The following is a 22,708-nucleotide window of genomic DNA, read 5'->3' as shown; positions in this document are numbered from 1 at the left end:
TATAATTATCGTAAAAGTAAAATCATATATATTTAATACCATTGGTTAGAGGAAAGAAAAAAATAAAATAGAGAGGGTCTTTTAAACTCTGGTCTTCCAATTCTATCGCGGTATTGGTGTTTTATTTTCTGCCGACGTTTCGAAGACTTTGCAGCCTTCAGTCCCCCCCGTGACCATGAAGGCTGCAAAGTCTTCGAAACGTCAGGAGAAATTAAACACCAATACCGCGATAGAATCCGAAAATTAGTTTAATTTCATATGTCTGGTCTTCCAAATCTTGCGAAACCCGAAATAAAAGCTATTATTTTTAATAGTCGCAATTTTATCACAATACTACTTAGATACAACCGTGTAGACCATATTTCTAGTTACACTTCAGAAAAGAAGAAACCATTAAAAGCAATAGATTTTTTTTTAAATAAATATAGCAAAACTAAATAAAGTGTGGCAAGGAGGTCCTAAGCTGTGAGTAATGTAGAAACTAGAGCTCTCGAAGGAGCCACGAAGGCGTATAACATAACTTTGTTAGATTTAAGGAAACCACAAGAATTTGCCAGGAAGTGAGAGGCAGTTTGCTAGTACAATGTACTTTATTGATAAAAAACGCGATAATTTGTCGGGAAGTGAGAGTTTTACGATAGAATCTACGAGATATGGAACTTTAAATATTTTTTCAGAATGTCCACAGTTTAATAAGCCTTCCTAAAAACTCCCAGACCGACGTGTTGAAAGCGGCCTGCAATCAGCGATTGACTGTGACCTTTATCAAATTAGTAAATTCATAAATAGGTACATCCATGACTTAACCGTCACATAAATATACCTGGTTGCATACTAAGCTACAATATATGTTTTATGGGTATCAGAATCTATAAGAGCCTTGCACCTCAATCAGACAAAACTTTTGACGCGAAAACGAACCTGTGATCTGTTGTTTCACAGCAGGATATTCTAAGACCAAAATAAGCTGAGATAGATATGAAATTGTGCGACCAATATACAATTTCAATTCACATATCACTTATTGCAAATGATCGATTAACTTGCCAAAGTATTAGACTAAATTTGACGAGACTCTTACAATCGTATATTTCATATCCATGAGTGCAATTCTTGTAAGTAAAACATCTATATCTTATAAATAAACAGGTGAAATCGAAGGAAGCTCATAGTAAACGCTTAGTGCTAAAAATATAATATTTCTTGCGTAATATCGGAGGGTATCGACTCTTAAATTTTATGGTTTTATTAAGCACAACCCACGCCACATCCGCGCACGCGCATTACAGGATGTTGCGCTCGAATACATTACAATTGTTGAAAAATCAATCGTATTACATCGTCTATAAAGGTTGTTATGTGAGAATTGAGACGAGCTAGCCATGTGGAATCCCCCTATATGATGTCATACAGGTTTCCTTCCTATAAAAGTACATTGTCGACTAAGAAGTCTAATGTTTCAAGGCTGGAGCTAAGTTCATAACTCAGACTTACTGTTTTTGTCTCAGTAAGATGATAGATATCCCTTGCAGGATAAGTTTGGGCATAGACTTCCATTGGCAGATAGACAGGCTTAGTACGTTATTTTAATATTCAATGGTTGGATTGCGATGGTATACATCAAGCCTTTCATTTCAGGGGTAGGTAGAGATGTATCTGTTGTAGAACCTCCTAGTTCTAAAATAATTTATATATAAATATCTTATGCCTAATCGTCGAAAAACAAGTGCTCTATGATAAAAAAGAAAACATTCTCTGAATTTATCCGTATTCTTATATTCACGAATAGTATTTTCATTATTTTTACTACAGTATCACATGAATATTTCGTCAGCTATTTTGTCCCAAGTAATCTATTGCAATAGCATTCTTCAAATGATTTCCAGTTGGCTAGATTGCTGTTACGTGGCACTTTGTTGTGCACATGGAATGGTGCAGTGGTGGACGCGTATTAATTTATTTTTTAATTATTTAGTAACATAATTGATTGTTCACCTAATTTCTAATATTTGATTAATATTTATAAATTATAGCTCATACTTAATATAAATTGCATTGTTTTCTGCTCGCGGCTAATCACATATTTTGTAATTTTTATCATGACAGTCTAAGATACAAGCGTAAATTCGTTTGGGTGCCACTAGCAAATACAGTATGACCTTAAAGTTTGTATTTAAAATAAAAAAATAATACAATAAATTATTGTACTTATTACTAACATCATTGGTCTTTGCTTCCTCGAATAAATATTTAAAAATAAATAAATAAGGAACAAACAAATTGCCATTTACCAGAACCTATTCCAAACTCCGAACTGACATGCAAAGTAAACTTTACCTACCTTATAATAGCACCTCCCTGGTAAAAAATATATAACCGCCCTCATTAATGTACTGAATGACAACGAGGCTTTTAATACCCCAACTTACTTACATTACAACAAGGTACACCGACTTACTAAGTACTGTGGTCGTAACTAAAGTCCAACAAAACAGGTACAGTAAGTGGGTTTACTTGTAAATTGTTAAGGAATTCGGACAGCCCAACAAGTTTTGACCAAATCGATCTTAGACGGACAAATATACCTATATATAGTTGAAGTAAAATGTGTGCCAAAGCTAAGTTTGGATGTGTGAAAATATAACAGCTGATTGTTAAACGTGTGTTACTCTGCCGTGCTTAGCTCAAAAGCGGTATCTCAAAAAAAATCAAAATCTTGATTTCTATGTCCTCAGATAGCTTAAAGAAAACCCATCCAATGAACTTACCTAAATAACGGTATCTTGTTTAGAACTTGTTAAAAAAATCTTTAAAAGTGTTTCTCTATCTCAGTTTTACATATAAAACTATACTTACAAAACTTCGATTATCTCGAAATAAGATTTCGCTGACATACCGTTTTTGCGCTTAGCACGGCAGTACTTTATACTCGTTATTTGTTTACGTTTTGTATCTACTATTGAGTGATGAATGGACGGTGATTGACGAAATGAGCAAATCGTTGAGGACAATACTAATTTACAGCATCCGATATTTTTTTTCAATAATTTCGGGTGTTAGTTGTATTATTGGATGTTTTGTTTAATTTCTTTCTTTTTGATCGATTATCTTCTTTTTTGTGCAATGTTTTCGTGGAAACTTAATCGGATTGTGTGTTACGAATTTCATCTTGTATGACTTCGTAATATTGTTTCACTAATAAATAAAAATGGAACACCAAGTTGCAAAGCTCTAATCACCTACTCTGTCTATGCCTAAATAAAATTGTCCAACCTTGGAAGCGAACCTAAGGCCTCCTGTTAGCTCATATATGACACTAGACCAAGAAGGCCGTATTTTAGTTATAATTGGATATCATAAAAATACATAACAAGGAATATATGTTGTCACTGTCTAGAGTACCGACCAAAGAGAATCATTTTGCCTGCAGCTCCGCCCGTGTGAAAATTATTTTCCCGAGATAAAAGTAGCCTATAGCACTAGGAGTACTGTAGCTTCTTATTAGTGGAAAAAAATTAAAATCGGTTTAGTTGTTCCTTATAGTAACGCATTGAAACAAACTCTTCAGCTTTATATATTAGTATAGATATGGAGTACCGAAAGTGGATTATAACGACATGACCTTCCTATTGAATTAGATGCCCTAAGAAATTTCCACACCTAGGTCAATACCTGGACTGGGCATCAAGCTTCAAACGGCCTCCATTGTGCACGTTTTACGACACGGAGCGGAATGCAAACAGGAATCGAACCCTGACTAGCGATAACGAACGACCAATAAGCTTTGAAATGGATTTCCTGGTTCCTGGTGATGTTTGGGTATTAAATAACTGAATGAATGCTCTGATATCGGTAGACAATGTGGTATTTGGTGCAGTGGTTAAAGGTTGGATTCTTTGAATGTTAAGGGATTCCAAATCGATATCTAAGTTAAACATTCTATATTATATAAATGTAAATTATACCCAACTTTTAAATTTTTAAATATTCGTGTTTATTGTTTTGTGTTTGCTATTATTACCTGATGATGGCGAAATCGCGGATAAACAGTGGAAGCCATAATGTAATTGAAGAATATAAATAATTTATTTTACAATCTTACATTAATAGACATAAATACATAGGTAGGCCAAATCAAAATTTCCACTCGTAGAAATATTTTTTACAAAATCAGGCAAACTGTTTGTCTCCTCATTCAATTCCATATAAAATGTATACGAACAAAATATATAATGCTGATTTGCTCCCACCACCAATCCACAATCTCACACAACTAAGTAGTGGCAATTAGTTAGTGCTAGTGCAATAAGATGTTTGATTCCTAATTTTATTATAATTAATAATATCTCAGTCTCAAGTGGTTAGTATCTCCCGACATAGTACAAACACTTCTCATGCGCATGCTCTCGTTATGATGTTAACTAACTTCTGTAACGGGTTATCGTAACAGGGCATAGGTTTTTCCTTAATCGCTAATGACTCTCATCCTCTTCCAGTGACCGTTCTGAGCCGAGGTTCGTAGTCCGTTAGTAGGTTGCCTCAGCATGGTCGCTTTATGGTCAAGGGTTGCGAGCGCCTAAAGCGCTCATCCAACAATCACGTGTGTTTGTATAAGCCGATCCTTATCAGGCTAACAGACGCAATCAGGTAAAAAAATAAACAAGTTTTTTGTCTTCAGAATAGAGCATAAATTTGAAGTAGGTTAAAAAAGAATGAAGGAGAAAGCTACAGTTGCTGTAGATAATTCCAACTTTGCTATGATTGAAATGGCTTAACTAGATAAATAGGATTAAAAACTAAAAGAATTATACTCAAAAGAGTACAAGAACTTTAATACATACATATACATAAGCCAATATATTCATCTCTCGTGTTTAATAAGTATATTTAGTAAACATTTAATATTCTGTAAATTAAAATCTGCAAGACGAAATTTAATAAGTGGCAGCATTCTAACAATACACTGCTAATAAAACAGCCATTAAACCTACAAGATGGCTTGTAAATTATATGATATGTAAAGTATATAAACATTCGTAAATAGAATCATGAACCGTGTCGCTCGCACAATTGTGGGAATCCAACGCGACTAAGTTGGTGAGCCGTCGGCAAGTTCTATGTTTGGTCATTTTACAAATACTCTATTAGAGATATACTAGAGATATATATTCAAATATACGTAAAGTTGCAAATTACTAAAGAGTACTTTGATATGCCTAGTCATTATTTGCATTGTTGCGAATTATTTTAATATTTTTTATTTTTATTAAAATTAAGCTACTTTTCAGATTCTATCGCGGTTTTTTATATTTTAGTTTTCTCCCGACGTTCGACGACTTCAAGACACTGTGAGCTCATTCTGCGTAGATCGGACCACCAACAACTAAAAAAAGATTTAAAAAGTTGTATAATTGTAAAGTGTAGGTAGATATTGTAACTTTGACTTTGCGGATGAACAACACCTCAGTCCCCCCCCGTGACCATGAAGGCTGCAAAGTCTTCGAAACATCGGGAGAAAAATAAAAAACAAAAAACCGCGATAGAATCCGAAAACTAGTTTAATTTTAATGTCTAACATTCGCGTAAACATAAGAAATCATTATAGTTTTTAAATTTCCTCGTCACTAACTCTGTCCGTCTCTTAGGTGACTGATTATGTATGTTCGATCTAAGTTAGTTGTTTTTAAATTGTCAGATAGATAAATATTTAAAACATAGTCAAAATTTGAAATTTAATTTCGACCAATCGCAAGCATTGTTAGTGTTCTTTCAAGAATTCTTTATTCAAACACTTTTCACACCATTCATAGTTAGGATCCAAAACGAGAGGTTATTTGGGAACTATAACAATAAAGGTGCGAGACATACGCTCGGTGCTACAGTCCGGTGGCATCAGCTGGCAAAACCTATACCTTGTCTTTATAAATAAAATATTGTAAACAAACAAGACATTTTGTACAATGGCAGAATAATCAAATTTCCGGCAACATAAACATACCTACATCCTGTAAGATACGTAAGGAATCCTTCAAAATGTATGATAATAAAATATTTATTATTTATTATGTAATATAACTGGCTTCAAAGTGTTTGTACAATGTAATATTAAATAAATCTTATTTATCCTATTAGCGGTTGGACACTACGCTTTTGTATGATAGAAACACGTTGTGGAGTCATGACTTAGCGGGCTTGAGGATCGAGTCTCAGCTGGGTTAGTTTGTCCAATTAAACCGACGCCAACCTGCAGTTTTGCTACCAGAATCCGTATTGCCAATCACGTTTCTGGAATCCCAGTAATTTCCTTGCAACCATAAATTATAGTTACCATTATGAAAATGTTTACAATTATCGAAAAATCACTAGCTTTCGGACGATGTACACCACATTCTGCCGGGTGACCATGAATTGCAAAGTCTGCGAAACGTTTAAAAAAATACAAAAATACGCGATAGACTCCGAAAACTCTCTATAATTCGATGTCTAACATCCGCGTAGACATAAGAAATAATTACTATTACTATTATTTCTTATGAACAAAAAAATATAACACATATTCGACATTCTCGGTTGGTGTAAAATAACTGCATAGCTGATAAACGAAAGAGATAATTAGTTTTAAAGAAAGTGTTAACATGACCTCCGCAAGTTCGCAATTACTCTGTAAAAATATACAAAAAACATTAATTATAATTAATTAAAATATACATTATACAGGTGGAATTTGTAAACTTACGTTTAAACATATAAAAAAAAAATTAAAGAATAAATAGAAACCCTAATGTACTACATGCAGATTTGTAATCGCTACGTGATACAGGACAATATAAAAAAAGAATTAAAAATATTCTTTTTCATAGAACGAAATGTTTTGATAGTACCAAACCCAAACCCAAACGCAAACCCAAACCCAAACCCAAACCCAAACCCAAACCCAAACCCAAACCCAAACCCAAACCCAAACCCAAACCCAAACCCAAACCCAAACCCAAACCCAAACCCAAACCCAAACCCAAACCCAAATCCAAACCCAAACCCAAACCCAAACCCAAACCCAAACCCAAACCCAAACCCAAACCCAAACCCAAACCCAAACCCAAACCCAAACCCAAACCCAAAACCCAAAACCCAAACCCAAACCCAAACCCAAAATTAATAATCTAGCGATTCCACCTACATATATGTATGTAAAAATAAAAACGTAAGCAAGCTTTGAATGGAATCCTCCAAGCGTGAACCGAAGATACTACCACCGTTGTCTAGAAACCTCGTTCTCATGCCGGTAAATGGTCACCAATAATTATAAAGACGACGTATTCCAATGGCGTAGGAAACGTTTTCGATGACTAATTTAGTCGTTTGTGAGAACAATGGTTTTCCTTCGCCTATGGTCTATTAGTAGATAATTTAATATGTATGAAAAACAAATTATAATATTTGGTAGCAGAGGATTTTCATTTAAGAATATTAGATGCTTCTTTTGTGTTTCTTGCAGCTCTCAGTTAAGACGGGACCTGCATTAAGACGGCGCGCTGACCTTATTTTAAGTTATGTAGTCAACATTTATACATCATTTTTTAAATAAATACATTATTTTTACTTTGGTTATTTAATGTGTGTGAATATTTAGTGAATATTTTTTATTATTTTCGTAATGAAAATGCCACTAAAATTGTTGATTTCATGCATCTATCTCCTCCTAAAGTACACATAATACTGATTTTCAACCAAGAATGTGTAATACGAAGATATACTTAATATATCCACCGGATATTGAATCCAGCAGTTAGCCTGCGTTCTGCATCAGACCATGAGTCTGTTGTAAACTATGAAGAGACTGCAGATTCGATTCCCAAACTGAGAAAAATATGGCCTATGCAAAGATTTGTTTCAAGTATGCGTTGAGGACTAAAAGTTTTAAGTAAAAGTTCCTGATAACCATGTACTTTCATGTATTTATATTACAATGGGATCAAAACTTCATTCGTGCTGAGTACATAAATACTTATAGATTTTTGTATCATTCCCTGCGCGGCAAAGTTTTAACCATTGTAATACAGAACAGAAATTCCAAAGCGAAAAAAGCCAAATTACTCGCGTTATGTCATTGAAGCAGTAAACAATGATTAACTGTACTTTGTAAAACAATCAATTAAGTACAGATAAAAGCATAAGGTAAGAAGTAATTACTAGTTCCCATGGTTCTCTCCATCACAATACCAGAGTGTAACAGTAAAAAGCGACATTTCACATTCACTTCACTTAGATATTCTCGGTATAGTATTTATAAGAATTTGCAGATTTCAACGATGATATTTTGTTCAATATTGTAACATGAAACTTTTATAACAATGGCCTTGCAAATTCATGAAGTTTATGCAACAGTTGTATTAAGAGAATTGGACTCTACATTTCACCTTGAATTTTATATAATACTAGCTTTTGCTCGCGGCTTCTCCCGCGTGAAAGTTTTCCGCGATAAAAGTCTCGCTATATATTTTTCCTGGGTAGAAAGAAACCTATGCCCTTTCTAGGGTTTCAAACCAAATTTCATCAAAATCCATTGTGTAGCTTAAGAGTTTATCGCCTTCAGACGGGCAGACAGATGCGGCGGAGACTTTGTTTTATATTACATATTATTAAAGCTTTTTATGAGGAATAATTTCGACGTATATGATTGTTGCGTAATTTTAACACAGCGCACGCAATGGAACTTCTTAAAAGTAATAAATTTACACATTTTTGAAATATTTTTCATTACTGCTCCGCTCGTATTGGTTATGGCATGATGGGCTATACAACACTAAAAGAATTTTTCAATTCGAGCAAATAGTTCGTGAAATTAGCGCGTTCCCAAGAAACAATTAAAGTCTTCAGCTTAATATAATAGTATACATTAACAATGCTTTGAATATATTTTTCAAAAATTGAAAGGCCGGTATCTATACCGAGTGACCCACACGAGGGACCTACATCACTTTATGTAGATCATAACTTTTAAGTCCCTTAACAACCTCTAAACGTTACATAAAGAAACCATTAACTTCAACTAACCCCCTAAACATGTCATGTCCAGTTTAATAAAGACATTAATTCACTACCCATTCTTCCGTGGGAATCTCGCGAACAAGAGCGGTGTTTATTCCGACCGCCGTTAAACAAAGGTTTATCGCATACCGCGACGGCGGCCGACCGAAAAATTATGTCAGATTGGTACCTTATTAATTAACCAGCGAGTGTATTAGCATACATTAAGTTAATGTTCACTCTATGAAAGTATTTAGTAACTAATGCTCCCTGTAATGATTACGTGAAAGTTTTTTTCCGGATTATAAATTCTATTGTGTATTTATCGCACACACACTTATGCCTTTTATCCCTAAAGGAGTACGCGCAGGCGCAACTGTTGCCAACCCACGGAAAAGTTCGGACGGAAGTGTTCCGCCGTGTGTTCCGTCCCACGTCTTGATAGGGGGCGAGCCTATCGCCATATCGGGCATGAATTCCAGACTCCGGGTTAGAACTGAATAGAAAAATCCAATATCACTTTGCCCGACCCGAGGATCGAACCTGATACCTCAGCACTGCAGTCATACCGTAATATAGCTACGCCAGCGAGATAGGCGTCAGCGATATACTTTTAATTAAAACATTGGCTTTAAATAAATCTGGAAGTTAGTACCTTTCGATCGTTTGTCAAATTATACAACAAAAAAAAATTGTTACAAAAAATTACATTCAAAATCAGGTGAATGATATTGTTACTTAATTGATATTTCGAAGAGATTTTTGACCCGCAAATTTTCATGTAAATATAGCACGTCTCGTCTATTTAGAAGTTGATTTATCTTGAAAAATATAACCAAAACAACACTCAATATATTTTTTTATTTTAAGGCTAAGGAATACCATTAAATGATTTAAAATGCATCGATATTCTGTATATGGCATGAGCCTAATCACTCGGCCAGTGCCCGGTCCGCGTTGGCGTTCATTTTGGTCACTCAAAAGGTTACCTAAAAATCTAGATGAGACAAAAATGATATGGCAATGATATTAGACCGGTTTAATATTTAATGCATTATTAATGTTCTTTTAGGATTGAATTATGTATTTATTTTGAATAATTAATACCGTAAAATTAGCTGTATTTTTTTAAATTGTGGAACTGAAAGACGCTCGCCGAGACGCGCCAGTATTATCGTATTTATCGTTAAATCAATTAACAATACAATTACAATTTAATGTTAACAACTCAGTTTACAAAAGCACCAATCAGATGATAATTCAAAGTCCATAACCATGTCTATCCAATTAGACTAATGCAGTATTTAAACGTGTGCACTGAGAGGAACAAATCTTCGTTTATTTCAGTAAATCATAGTTGGCTGCGCGTGCGCAACTGGATCGTGTTTTACATTTCAGTTGATCACACGCGATCCTTTTTATCTTATTACATGCGCTGTGAAATGTTCTGTTTGAATGATGAAACTATTATTGGTGCTGTGATATCGAAGAGTGTTTCTTATGGTATGCGAGAGTCTAGATAGCTACCGTGATTTCTATGTCTTTGTAATCGAAAGTTTGCAAGCACTATTTTTCATATTTGAACGACATTTTGGCGGGTCACTTATTTTTATGACAACAGTTGCCAGTATTATGTCGACTAGTAGAGCAGAAATAGTATTAGCACAATTAGTAATTACGAATATATTTATACTATGGTATCAGGATAAACAAAAATACTTTCATTTCTGTGTACGTTTCGCAAATAAGAAATATTATTTTGGTAAAAAATTTCGATAGCACCGCATCCATTGTAATTCGTACCTCAAATCTTGGATTCCGGGTAAATTATAAATTGGTAGTTTTCCACGAGTGCGTGGGAGAAGGGACAAAGGATTTGAGACGGGTCATGACTGACGAGATAATGTATAATCTGATTCCTGACCTTAGACGACGCTGACGGTTTCAAGATTTCATCGGTGTCAAATTTATTTTGTAACCGATTGGATAGCGGCGACTATATACTTAGTCTGGCCATAAATACTGTTACACTTAATTATAAAAAAATATTACATTTGAATTTCGAATCTGTCATTTTTATACGATTGTTCATTGTGTTTTCTCATTTTGGCGCCAATACATTGTAAAATATTTTGCGATATTAAAATGGTGTGGGGTGATAAAGAGAACCGAATCGCTGTGATAGCATTACACAAAGTAGGTATGGAGCCAAATGCAATTTTTAAAACTCTCCATACACTTGGTATTAGTAAAATGTTTGTGTACCGGGCTATTAATAGGTACAATGAGACCTCCTCTGTTTGTGACAGAAAAAGATCTGGCCGTCCACGTAGTGTTCGTACGAAAAAGGTGGTCAAAGCAGTAAGGGAAAGAATTCGAAGAAATCCTGTCCGAAAGCAAAAGATTTTATCTCGGGAAATGAAGATAGCACCTAGAACCATGTCGCGTATTTTAAAAGATGACTTAGGACTTGCAGCCTATAAGAGACGCACTGGCCATTTCTTAACTGATAATTTAAAGAAGAATAGGGTGGTAAAATCGAAACAACTACTGAAGCGGTACGCAAGGGAGGTCACAGAAAAATTTTGTTTACGGATGAGAAAATTTTTACAATTGAGCAACATTTTAACAAACAAAATGACCGTATTTATGCTCAAAGCTCTAAGGAAGCTTCCCAATTAGTCGACAGAGTGCAACGTGGACATTATCCGACTTCAGTGATGGTTTGGTGGGGTGTTAGCTATGAAGGAGTGACTGAGCCATATTTTTGTGAAAAAGGTATCAAAACATCGGCACAAGTGTATCAAGATACCATTCTTGAGAAGGTAGTTAAGCCCCTTAACATCACCATGTTCAATAACCAAGTATGGTCCTTCCAGCAAGACTCGGCGCCGGGTCATAAAGCTCGGTCCACGCAGTCTTGGTTGGAATCGAACGTTTCGGACTTCATCAGAGCTGAAGACTGGCCGTCGTCTAGTCCCGATCTTAATCCGCTGGATTATGATTTGTGGTCAGTTTTAGAGAGTACAGCTTGCTCTAAACGCCATGATAATTTGGAGTCCCTAAAACAATCTATACGATTGGCAGTGAAGAATTTTCCCATGGAAAGAGTGCGTGCTTCTATTGATAACTGGCCTCATCGTTTAAAGGACTGTATTGCAGCCAATGGAGACCACTTCGAATAAGCTTTTATATTTTTAATTGTTTTATATTTATGTATTAAACTGACACACTGTAAAAGTAATAAATGTTATTTGCAGTTAACAATTTTCTTTTTTCTTTATTACAATATTTATGGCAAGACTAGGTATATATATGAAAATACTGTTATAATATAGTGATCTGCTCTTTGTCTTCTCAGTTCAACTATTATTCAATTTTGAATAATTATGGCAACTTTTGAGGGTCAAAACATCGGATCCGAAATAAAATTTGGATATACCCTATATATATTGACGTTAACGGAAGTCACTTTGAATTACATACTTAATTGGTGGTCGGTCTCTCATATGTGAGAGTCCGCCTGGGTAGGTACCACCGCAATGTCTATTTCTGCTGCCAAGCTGCAATGTGTAGTCACTATTGTGTTCCGGTTTAAAGGACATTATAGCCAGTGTAACTACTGGACATAATAAGACTTAACATCTCATGTCCCAGGATGGCGAATGCGGTGGAATACTAAACAATACTTTGTAATTCAAGCTGATTGTTATGTGGGGTCTCTACTGTTTATGGGCGATTGTATCGTTTACCATCAGGTGAACGGCAAGCTCGCCTCGTCATTCAAAGCAATAAAAAAAAATTTATTAAATAAAAAATTGCAATTGTATTAAAATTCACGCGTCAGATTATCTCTGACTATAATTTGCTCCTAGGAATCGACCTCGTATTTCGCATCCAACTTTCAATATCACAATCCACCTAACCATACAATACACCTGACAAGTTTCTCATACCGTCCCCATGGGAACGAGTTAATAGCTAGGCATTGGGCACGCTAAATACCGCAATAAGCTGCCGGAACATGGCAATGCCGAAAACCGGACGTGGGCGGCAAGTGAGCGACAAAATACCTACTTTTTGTACACATTTTTATCGTTCAAGTTGGAATAAAGTATTCGTCTCATACATATCACGACTGTACTCTGTAGTAGTTAATAATGGATTTCAACTAATTTGACCTTGTCATAGGTCCCAAATTCGCTTATCTACTTTTAAGTGTTTATGCGTGCACGATACGACACTGTTTGGTCTCGAGTTTGAATCCTATGTCGGACAAAGTGATATTAGGGATTTCGCGCAATCGCATCCTGCAGTCTGGCATTTAAGCCCATTATGGAGATAGGGACGGAACACACATAGCAGCAATTGGGTGCCCTAGTAGCACCTCTGTCTACCCTTTCAAGTAGGAAGGCGTGATGTGTATATATGGACGATAGAGAGCACATACCATTAAAATCTGAAAAGCTCCTTTCTTGGCCTATACCTAAAAATTTAAGTATTACTAAATAATATACATATAGTACACTATTCTTACTCTCTGCTGGTCCTATAACATGCCTATTAACTAGCGCTAGTTTTTTCCCATTATATGACTCGTCCATACTATAATATAACAGGGCCACGTGTTCACGCACGTTTCATGTCACGCACAACAAAACCAGACAGTGATGTGTGGATTGCATAACTCTATCAACTGGCGTTCCATTTATACTTAGCTAATGGTTTTGGGTGCCACAATAATTACCGAGGGTTCCGATAAAGAAGAAATTGTAACACGCAGCTATCTTGTTAATACGAATGAATATTGGTAGTTAGAGATGAAGCCAACGGATGAAGCGAATATGCGGCTGATGGCTTTCTTTTCCAATGTGCAAACTAGCACTTAAAGTAAATAGAGATTTGACAATGCTCGTGTTGAAAATAGTCAAACCCTTGTAAATATAACTGACTATTGGTACGTCTGTCGAAGTTAGTTCGTAGTCCGACAAAACGATAACAACCGATGTTCTATCACGGCTCATTACTCGCCACTGATATATGCGCTTTCATTATCTTGAATTCGCTTAGCGTATGGCAAATCTAGGTCGATATATGTAATCTACGATCGCGTAGCATGCATAAGCCTTTGTTCTGAAAGGTGTAGGCAGAAATGCGAATGATGTACCCTAGTTTTGTCAAGATCTGCATCTTATTTGATACAGAGTGACTTTCGCAATTTTTTTTTCTTTTTAATTTTGTCTACATAACTATATACACACAACATAATATGTCTTAAGTACTATTGACAAAAAATAATTGCACTATGTTTGTATCCTTTTACATGTACGCACAGCATGCACTTAATAAGTATATATTATTATAATATATTAGAAATATATTCTAGAATTTCACTCATGAAAAATAATTTAGTTACCTAAATTGTAATTTAATTTATGTTGTTTTATTTTTTTTAAATATCTACTTCTATTTTGTGCCCAGGTATATTTTAATTTTTTATTTCGTTACTCATGTCTTTATTTTAATTTTCATGCTGTTGTATGTATTCAAATTTGTTTCTTCTTACAGACCGACACAGGAATTGCATCCAAAACCTTCCATTTCACACCCGAAATCTCCTTCAATAGACCAATAAAGCGATAAACACCCGATATCCATCGGAACATCTACGACACCCTAATTATGTTCTTGCAATAAGTAACGAAGCGAGAAAACACGTGCCTGTGATTAGAACACTAATTGAAACTTCTAAGAAAACATGGCGACTTGCTATTAAAAGATAATGCAGACCTTAATTTCATACTTCATTAACCGATGTATATAAGGATCGATAATTAGTTTTTGTTGGCGGGTAGCACAATGCATGTAACGATATACGATTTCTTAAGTTAACACGAATGTTAGACATTTAAATTAAAGTAAAAAAAGAAAAGTAAAATATTAAAACCACGATAATTCGTAAAATAGTTTAATTTAAATAGTATTATAACTTCATTTTTATGAGATATCCAGAATATATTCCTCCACTTTCTACATGATCCCTATTTTGTCTGTTTCAAAGCAGCTTGTAAACGAATACCGCATCCATGATTCTTATGGAATTATAGACATTTTTGTACTGTAAAGATCACTTAACATATTATTAAGGTCAATATTGAGAACATATTTACACGTATATTTGTTAGAACGATTCTTAAATTTTTGAGTGATTCACGATTTTTCACGATTGATTAAAGATCACCTAACATATTAAAGTAAGACGAATATTGTGAACATGTTTGTACGTATGCATATTTGTTCGAAGTAAATACATACCACTGATATATTTGCACGAAATTTTATAGACAAATAGATCAAAACCTGGAGCAACATAAAGCTTACTATATCGCGAAAAAGCGCAGAGCTGATATACCAATGCCCTTAGAACTGAGTTACTCATAAACGACACGATCAATAAGCCGACAAAACATTCAGTGGGAACATAATCGCGTGATCACAACTCTATCTGCCATAAATCTTCGTAATGGCCATGATGATTGCCCGTCGAGAGATTTATGTATACATTGTTAACGAGCGTGAAAACTGCAGCTACTGATTGAGCTACTCCATTTGGGAGAACTTCAGTGGCCATGGGCGGTAAATGGTTGTTGATGCTTGCGTATGTGGCATATGTGGGCTATACCCTAACACTGCACTAGAGCGTACGCTGGCATTTTTGCTTGTTATCGCTTCGGTGGACTAGTTGCTAATACTCCTCTTGGGTCAGTGGCTGTGGATCAGGAAGTACTGGTTTCGGTTCTTACGACAAAATATTTTCTGGATGTCTACACGATTTCTTAGGATCGCAAAAATTTTGTATGGATTAGGTTTTTACAAGAGTTTATCTGGCGAACAAACAGCCCATCTTGTCTCACTCTTAAATAATATTATAAAAGCGTTAAATTTTCAAGCTGTTTTTATGTGAAGATGGAGTCAAAAATTGCTACAACAATAAAATGCGTACATAGATAAGTGATGGATATCTATAGTTCTTTCACGCGGGCGAATCCGCGGTCAATGGCTAGTTCAATTATAATAAAAAAACAAAAGCTTTTACATCGTGACATCGCCAATCGATTATAATTCACAACATAGTAGTTTGGTTTCCTATATGGTCACGTGGTACAGACGAACGGCGACACGTGTCAACACACGTATTGGTATGTGTGAAGCACTGCCATCGACAAATAAGCAATATACGCCCCTCGGACTGTTAATATAAAGCACAACTACTGCAGGGCTGTCCAAAATATTCTTGTAAAAAGGCATTTTTTAACCGACGAGAAAACGGAGGAAGTTCTCATTTCGACACGTATATTTTTTTATTTGGAGAATAATTTTTTAGTGGATGGGGTATATACTCCGAAGTTGGTCTCATAAATTTTTTAAACAAATATTCTAACCCTAATAGTAGTAGACAAAAAACCAACCTAATGATTTCTTATGTTGTCATCTAAATAAAACTATTTTAACGATTTAAGCGCAGTTTTATTTGTATAATATGAGTTTCTCACGACTTTTCAAAGACTTTGCAGCCTTCATGGTCACAGGGGGGACTGAGAAGTTGTCGTCCGAAAAGTCAAAGTTACAATATATACCTACATTTTACAATTATAAAAAGCCTACCTGCTTGATCTACCTCACCTATATACTTTATGGTTTAAGAAGTCAAGGTATCCAAACAAAACTTTTGTATGGATCTTTATCTGTTTGCGCCATTGTTTTGCAATAGTTAATAGCAAATAGTGGATACTTTCGCAACTTTATACCTAAAATTTATTGCAAAGTAAGAAGTGTTTTCCATATGCATACTTTTACATTCGAAAAATTAACTAAATATTTTCACCCGTATAAAATATAACTTACGACAGCCCTGCGCAAGCGCTGTGCACGTCTTGGCATTTACTTCCTAAACGGCGGACAGGAAGCGTTCGCCGGACGGGCGACGAAAGCTCTCGCAAGCTTTATTGTGTCGGTAATTTGATTCACAGTTACGCCTATTGGACCAAAATGGGCAAATGGGAAATTCCAACATATATTATTCCAATCATGGCTTACGAGCTTTTGTTTGCGACTCATTTTGGCTAAAGTTAGCTATAATTCGACCACCGTGGTGTGGTGGACGTGGAGAATGAGAAATGTAAGTTACAGGTTCTATCATGCTCATATTAGTGTGATTACTTGGCAGGAGTAATCGATATTACAGTGGTGCTTACATAGACGTATCCTCAGATTTATATCAGAGTATGTAAACTCAGCTATAAAAGTAGCTAAACAAAATTCAAAACGCTTTTACATATTAACTACAATCCAAGTGTTCTTTTTTCTTTATCTAAAATAAATTAACCATTTGAAGTTTATTTTAGTGAAGAAAAATCTATTTTTAATATTACACTATATTATACTATTAGACAACATAAATTGCTTGCCAATTGCAGAGTAAAATACAAAGAGAAGCTCTTAATATGTTTTGTCTCTCTAAAAAACATGGGACATCAATTTCATTAACATATTAAACTACGAAAAAAACAAGACGTCCCCAAAACGCAGTAAAACGTAATTTCTCTTGTTCAGTGGATAATTTAACTAACTATAATTTGTTTACGGTTCGCTTCCCGACTCCCGCGGGAGACCGTCTCTGGATAACGCCGTTAAAAATCTATAAAATCTGAACTACTAAAATATCTTTTAACTATGTACGGAAAAAAAGAATGTTACCACTTTGGTAACGTATAGGGTAAACGTCACTGTTAGTGGGCACTTGTTTATATTTTGCTAGATGTTACACGCAGCTTAGTTTGCATTTTTATGTGGCATTTGTTCGTAACAAAATCGAGACAATCGAGTTGCTAGTAAGAAGTTTTGCTGTAACATGTTTGATAGTATATATAACATGTTAACTGATTATGTCTCATAAAGTCTTGGTATTTACACAACCTCAAGGTCTTCAAAAACTTAAATCTAAACTTGACTTTAATACTAATCTAGTAGACTATAATACCCTTCTCCCTTAAAGTATAGACAGGCATCAATTCAGGAAATAGTTCCAGACAAATTTATAGTTTTGTTTAAAACAAGTATGCAGTACGTAACTCATAAAGAATTTTATGAGATAACCAAAACAAAAGGACATAAAGTTATATGAATTTATGTTCTTCCGGAAAAGTTTATTTAAATATTAATTTTACTAACAAAGGTACATCAAATAGTAGTAAAAAAAACTATTAGGAATTGTACGGAGTTGATGAAAGAATTGAAATGCGTTACATTAGCATATTACAAGATTTATAAATTATTAAAATTATCATATACCATAAAAGAAGAAACTTTAAAAATAAAAAATCATACAATAGTGACATGTTAAACTGAATATCCTAAGCAACAAAAATGAAGCAATAATATAATAAATTACATAAAATTTATAAATAAAAAGTGTAATTACCTGCTAAGTGAGACAAATATCGGAAGTGTCGCCATTTTAAAATATCTGAAAACAAAAAAAATTACTTAAATTAAAAGCAAAGTAATTGAGATAGCAACATTTTTAAGGGGATCGAGCCCAAGGCTCGGCCCCTTGTTGATTTACGCTGACCGGACGCTGTATCTATGGCCGGGCTATAGACAATAGAGCGATTCGATAAGCATGTTATCTTTTGTTTCGATTCAGATATCACAATGGACTGTTTTTTAGGCTTGTAAAAAATACGACCCTTAAATAGCATTTCAATATATTTTGTACATATGAACAAATGTAGAGAATAGCAATTTCTATGAATTTACATTGTTTTAAACTCTGACAGTTTCTTCCGTTTTACGCAAAAACTAATAAATTGCATTTAATAGATTGTCCACTTTTAAAATAATGCAATGTCACTTGAGCTGCTTCGAACAGTTATATCGGATTTAGAATAAAGTTATTTATATATTGGAATAAGTACCTATCAATTCTAAGTCCACACAAGTCTCAAATTTCAATTATCCGAATTGAGATTCGATCTTAAGCCTTTACTGGATATCCACCTTACAAAATCAAATAGGTAGTAAAGTTGCAGACCATAATTGAAACATAATAATTAAATAAAACAAACAATTCCTTCAACGATTACATCTCCATCAATAACAATTCCCCAAAGGTACTATCAGAGAAACTAATTATAGTGTACAGATTTAAATTTGTCATAAAGTTTTTATTTTTTTACTGGCCTGGTATAATGATGGGTTTTAACACCTTGTGTACCGTTCTCGCTATCCAGGCAGATATAAAACATATGCTACCAGCAGCACAATTACAAATAAGCTAAGATATAATTAATGACGGCCATGGACTTTACGAAAACTCTTAATTTAGAGGTTCAAATAGAATGAAAAAAGAAAAAAGGTTCAAATAGAAATCGTAATGAAGCGAACGGAGCCGCGGGAAAAACTAGATTAACATAAGCGGTACATGAAAGTCATTATTTTCAATTCTTTGTCTTGCCACACCCCTACCAATTTAAGTGTCTATTAGCCCAAACCACTAGGGGAGGCTGTTTATTCTGCTAAAATGTAAGGGCGGTTACTGGGGCGTCGGAGGGTAGTCGAAAATCAATATAAATCGCATATCGAGGGTGCGGATATCTGCACAGTACTTCATTTGATTAGACCAACCCTAGGATGAGTCAGCGAGGACATTTTCGATAAACTCTATATTTTATTGCGATGCCACTCGATAAGAAACAAGTTAGTGATCTGTTTCCGCGGGCCGTTGAACTTATGTATTTTATTTGTGTGGCAATTTAACAGATTACGAATTTAGGTGCGGCCAGACGATGTCTAGAATAAATGGGAAGTTGGTAGTTACAAATGTTGAAAATTAATGAAATGATAAAACGTGAAAGTGGCGTGTTAGAAATGTATCTCCCCCAGTCAGACATTAGCGTGAAGTTACAATAAGTCAAACAAATATGGAAAGAACGTAGTTCTAGCGAATCCCAACGTCCCAATGTTTAAAATATTGATCGTAGGCCATTTATAACATTGAGTACATACAGATGCACGAATGAATGAAATCCTCCTAACCAAGTTTCGGCAACGACCACCAACCTCAACGGAGATCAGCCATGTACGAAATAAATATTAATATGCACAAGTGCGTGTGCAGTACACTTGAGTGCACTCTCTGTTCCTTTACTCCCATAGTCCGTTGAGCCCCGGCAATCAGACATAACTTGAGAGAGATCCGGAGCAGGACCAACGACTTTGCGTGCTTTAATCTAGATATAAACTTATAAATATGAGCGGGCTAACGACTAAGTAGGTACTTAGTAGTAGTTAATAATAATTTCTGTTTTAATTTGCATATTAAAACTTTTGTCACTACGTGAAGGACTTCAAATCTCCTACTACTAATTACAATTTCCATTACCAGTCATTAATTATTCATGCCGTGTGTCAATTGTTAGTTTCTAATCTTATGAATTATTATTCTGTAGTTTACCTTTATTAACATTGATCAGGCAATGGTGCGTTTACCCTAGCTAGTTCGGTTTAAACACGTGTACTAAAAAAACAAGCATGCAGTTGTCAGAAACTCCATCTAACATGGATAAACATAAAATAGTCTGTATTAGATGATTAATATATTAATAAAAGCAAGAGGTAACTAACCTCATCTGATTAAATAACATTACCTATGTTATTGCATCTAAAACTTTTTTTCCCTCTTTAATTTGATCGTCCAAAAGATCAAAGTGTGAGTAACTTAAAATTAATAGGTAATTAAATATTCTTAATATATCTAATAAAACCAATTAATTTGAATTTAAATGATTCTAATTCCAAAAGTTTGATATTAAAAAATCTACATATTTATGCAAATATACGTCACTGTATATATAAATACATAATATATTACATAGAAAACTTTGATACCTACCCAAAATAATAATACTTAAACAACACAATTTCACATTTTAATCCAACAGTTTTGTTAAACTCGAGTAAGACAAACAATCTTTATAAAAGTCTACACAAAGTCTATTTAATCGTATTTTCCAACCTAATCATCAAAACACATTCAAAAACAAAACATCAAAAATATTTCGAATTTCGAACGCGGCAAAGGCGATCACGTCACGCGGCCGCTCCTCCCGTCACTCATTTATCTATGGACAAAAATGGCGACTTACGGACAGTTTATTTTTAATGGAACTCTGCATGGGGTTGCGACTATAATTTGGGGCAACAAGTGGGTGAAATTATCAGATCCGCGCATGCGTGGTGGTCGCGCCGTGTAAGTACGCAAATAAGCTGGTATTTGTTGGGAAATAGCTATATCGCGTGGGGTAGTTATTTGTGTTGAGAATGTATGAATGAAAAGCGGCAGATAATTGTATAGTTTCATTTACCTACATTTGCGAGCGTTTCCAAACCAATTAGATAAACGGAAGGCAATATTATTGGCATGCCGGTAATTGGAATCTTTAAATGACAAAAAATCGCACGATGATTTTACCAGCGTTGATCTCGAGGTGCTTACTAAATGTTTGATAAATTAAATTTTACGAAATTGCATTTTAAATAGATACTTAATATTGCAAAGTAATCTAGGATTGAGCTTTTGCTCAAGTTCTCACAAATCAGATATTGTATGTCAGATACTTTTTTATCGTTACCTGGGGCCTTATTCTCTATCCCGCACGTTATTTTAACAGTGCGTAACAAACACGTAACACAACGCATCATGTTTAGGACTATAGAAATTTGGCTTACAGAATACCATTCCACGCACATTTCTCGAAGATAACATGACACGGCCGCGTAACGCGTTTACACTATCATACAGAATAAGGGCCCAGTCCGCCAGTTCAAAACATAAGTTTAGTAAAATAGACATATTTTCGCGTATATAACCAATGTACCAATTTTAACTCACCAAAATTCAATTAAATATTTAATAAATGCTATAAGAATTTACTACGTAACATGAAATTGTCAACTTTAATAAATAAGTAATTATAACAGCTCATTTAACATTTTGCTTTCAAGTTCCCGCCAAAATTCATTACTTACCCACAATATAAATAAATCCCAGAGAAATTCACTATAATCCAAGGCACGAATAGATACTTTGCGGCCTGTTCACTGCCGTAATGAATACATAAATACAATCTTCATACAATTAAATCAAAGAAATAGTTCATCGACATTCATTTTGCCGCTGGATATAATAAAAAGTCCACACAATATCAAAGACACGAGGCTTGCGGCAGGTCGTCAGGAAGCACGCTCGACGGAGCGTGGCGCGCATTATGGATCTTATAACTCGCCCTGCTAGGTAATCCAATTTATTTCTTTGGAAAGGTCTAGTGAATTATATTTATATGTTCATGCTGGTTTTCTGGAAGGGGTCGGCAGAGCTTCATCATTGTACCGTGACCCTTATACACCTATATCAGATGATTAACAGCAGATTTCGTATCGACTGACGAGTGATGATTGCCCCTCAACAGTAGACACCATTATGCCGGCCTGTTGAAACCGGATATGCTCAGGCTGATCATGGAATACGACACACATATGTGAGCCATTATGGCGGGTTTCAAGACATTATCTCACATATTTAGTTAGCAACTGATTCCTCAAAAGAGCCTTAATGTCAATC

General features: G+C 34.9%; 1 protein-coding gene across 1 annotated transcript in view; it reads right to left on the bottom strand.

Annotated features, from left to right (window-relative positions):
- LOC115454859 (TNF receptor-associated factor 4) overlaps positions 1-21,049 on the bottom strand; it is a 109,180-nt gene extending 88,131 nt beyond the window's left edge. Inside the window, exons 1-2 of the mRNA XM_037439659.1 lie at positions 20,981-21,049; positions 18,509-18,553 (exon numbers count right to left, since the gene is read on the bottom strand). Of these exons, the coding sequence (XP_037295556.1) occupies positions 18,509-18,543 (35 nt within the window). The 5' untranslated portion in view covers positions 18,544-18,553; positions 20,981-21,049. The remainder of the gene's footprint in view (positions 1-18,508; positions 18,554-20,980) is intronic.
- Between the last annotated feature and the right edge of the window lie 1,659 nt (positions 21,050-22,708).

The sequence above is a fragment of the Manduca sexta genome, chromosome 17, assembly GCF_014839805.1.
Source record: "Manduca sexta isolate Smith_Timp_Sample1 chromosome 17, JHU_Msex_v1.0, whole genome shotgun sequence".
Classification (NCBI taxonomy): Eukaryota; Metazoa; Arthropoda; class Insecta; order Lepidoptera; family Sphingidae; genus Manduca; species Manduca sexta.
This window is presented reverse-complemented; position numbering and strand designations above follow the sequence as displayed.